The sequence below is a fragment of the Cyprinodon variegatus genome, unplaced genomic scaffold (genome assembly GCF_000732505.1).
Source record: "Cyprinodon variegatus isolate N-32 unplaced genomic scaffold, C_variegatus-1.0 Scaffold446, whole genome shotgun sequence".
Lineage (NCBI taxonomy): Eukaryota > Metazoa > Chordata > Actinopteri > Cyprinodontiformes > Cyprinodontidae > Cyprinodon > Cyprinodon variegatus.
Genome location: NW_015150899.1, coordinates 178,210 through 180,385, shown reverse-complemented (window position 1 = coordinate 180,385; position 2,176 = coordinate 178,210). Strand labels below are relative to the sequence as shown.

General features: G+C 42.1%; 1 protein-coding gene across 1 annotated transcript in view; it reads right to left on the bottom strand.

Annotated features, from left to right (window-relative positions):
* arsb (arylsulfatase B) overlaps positions 1-1,191 on the bottom strand; it is a 41,013-nt gene extending 39,822 nt beyond the window's left edge. The window contains exon 1 of the mRNA XM_015389037.1: positions 783-1,191. Coding sequence (XP_015244523.1) covers positions 783-1,055 — 273 coding nt within the window. The 5' untranslated portion in view covers positions 1,056-1,191. The remainder of the gene's footprint in view (positions 1-782) is intronic.
* Between the last annotated feature and the right edge of the window lie 985 nt (positions 1,192-2,176).

Here is a 2,176-nt window from a genome sequence, read left to right as displayed (position 1 = left end):
TGGATGCATGGATGGATGGGTGGATGAATGCATGGATGGATGGGTGGATGGATGGATGGATGGGTGGATGAATGCATGGATGGATGGGTGGATGGGTGGATGGATGGGTGGATGGATGCATGGATGGATGAATGCATGGATGGATGGATGGATGGATGGATGGATGGATGGATGGATGGATGGATGGATGGATGCATGGATGCATGGATGGATGGATGGGTGGATGGGTGGATGGATGGATGGGTGGATGGGTGGATGGATGGATGGGTGGATGGATGAATGCATGGATGGATGGATGGATGGATGGATGGATGGATGGATGGATGGATGGATGGATGGATGCATGGATGGATGGATGGATGGAATTGAAGTTGTGTCCATTCTAGGGATGCATGATATCTGCTGTTATTCGTCATTTTTTTTTATACATTAATGTTTTTGAGCCCTTTATAAATAATGCACCAAAGGCATGCATCTGTCTATAACTATAAATATCAATGTGGTTCTCTTGTGTTCTCAACAATAGGAAAGCATTCATTAAATATATGTTTGAGCTCATTTTTGAAAAATATAAACCCCGTTGAAAGCGTTCAGGTGGAGTAACTGTAGGTCCATCATCCTTAGAGTCTCCCCACCAACTTTTATCACACAGTGACACCCTTGGAATAAGCGACATTAATACACACAAAAAACAGCAAACCACAAAATAAAACATACTTTCAATTTAGATCATATAATTATGGTTTATTTTATTTATTGGGGTTTATTAGTGGGGGGCTGACCTGGTACCTCCCGGTCATGAGCTGGTTCCTGGAGGGGGTGCACACCGGCTGGACATAATAGTTCTCCAGGCGGACCCCTCTGGCAGACAGCTTGTCCAGGTTCGGAGTCCTGATCTCCGAGCTGTGGTAGCCCACATCATACCAGCCGAAGTCATCGGCCAGGATGAAGACGATGTGAGGCGGCTGAGCTGCAGGAACCACCGCGGACAAGCTGGAGAGGAGCCCCGCAGCGAGGATCCAGGAAGCCGCAGGACTTCCAGCGCTCCGCGTCATTTTAATGGAAATGAAGAAATCACTGCGGCTGGTTCAACAAACTAATGCTTTACGAGGAGACAGCGCAGTTTGGATAAAACTAAAAAAAATAAACTCAAAAGATATCAATTAATGTTAAAGTTTCAAACTTATGTCGTTCATTGAACCCTCAGAGTCACCAGATCCGATTTACTTCCGCAAGTTGGAAGCGCTGCTTCCACTCGGCAGCCAATCAGAAGCCAGCCTCCACGTCGGAATCGACAATCACCGTCGCGGTTTTTTTTTTTTTTAGGTCGCGCGAACACTGTGGATTACGGTAGAAATGCCTGAGACGAGGTTTCAAGATAAGAGCATTAACTTTGTATGCTTTATGCTGTTCTTTTCTTGCATTCTGCCTCTAAATATATTTAACTAAACTGTCTTTTTTTTTTTTTTTTTTATACAGCTGGTGCCTTTAATTTAGAAGGATAGCAGAACATCTCCAAGTGTGTCTGAAAAAAACCTTCATTAACATCTTATGTGGAATTTCAAAATTGAGCCAAATTACAGACATCAGATCGTTACAATATTTGCTTTCAGTGAATGCTTTCAATTCACAGTGATAGTAGTGTTGCACCAATACCAGTATCGAATGGGGCCCCGATCCAGCACTAAAATGGTGGCATCGGTATCGGTGAGTACCAACAAATAGCGCGCCGATACCATTCTGAGAGCCAAAAGTTTATTCAACTATTGTCACCCATTCCAGGCAATTAATCTTAAATGGAATTATTTACAGAAAACTAATATTGTAGCATCAATAGTGATCAATAGGAAGCTGTGCCGTGGGTTTGAGGGGCCTTACTTTTGAAATTGAACATCAGATCTCGAAGAAACTTTGTTAGGAACACCAAGATGAGTTCTATTATCAATCTGAAATGGAAGAATTGACTGAAAACAAATAGTTTAGCTCATAAGCGTCGTTAGACCTATTTAAGGGTGGCTTCAGCCACCCTTTCTTTGGCATTAGCCACCCTATAATTATTTTGCGATTTTAAAAAATATATATATTTTTTCTGTATTTATTTTTTCCTCATATTTTCCCAAAACAATTGCAGTAAAGGACCGAATAAGAGCCATAAAGAAGACAAGTTAATCTGAAC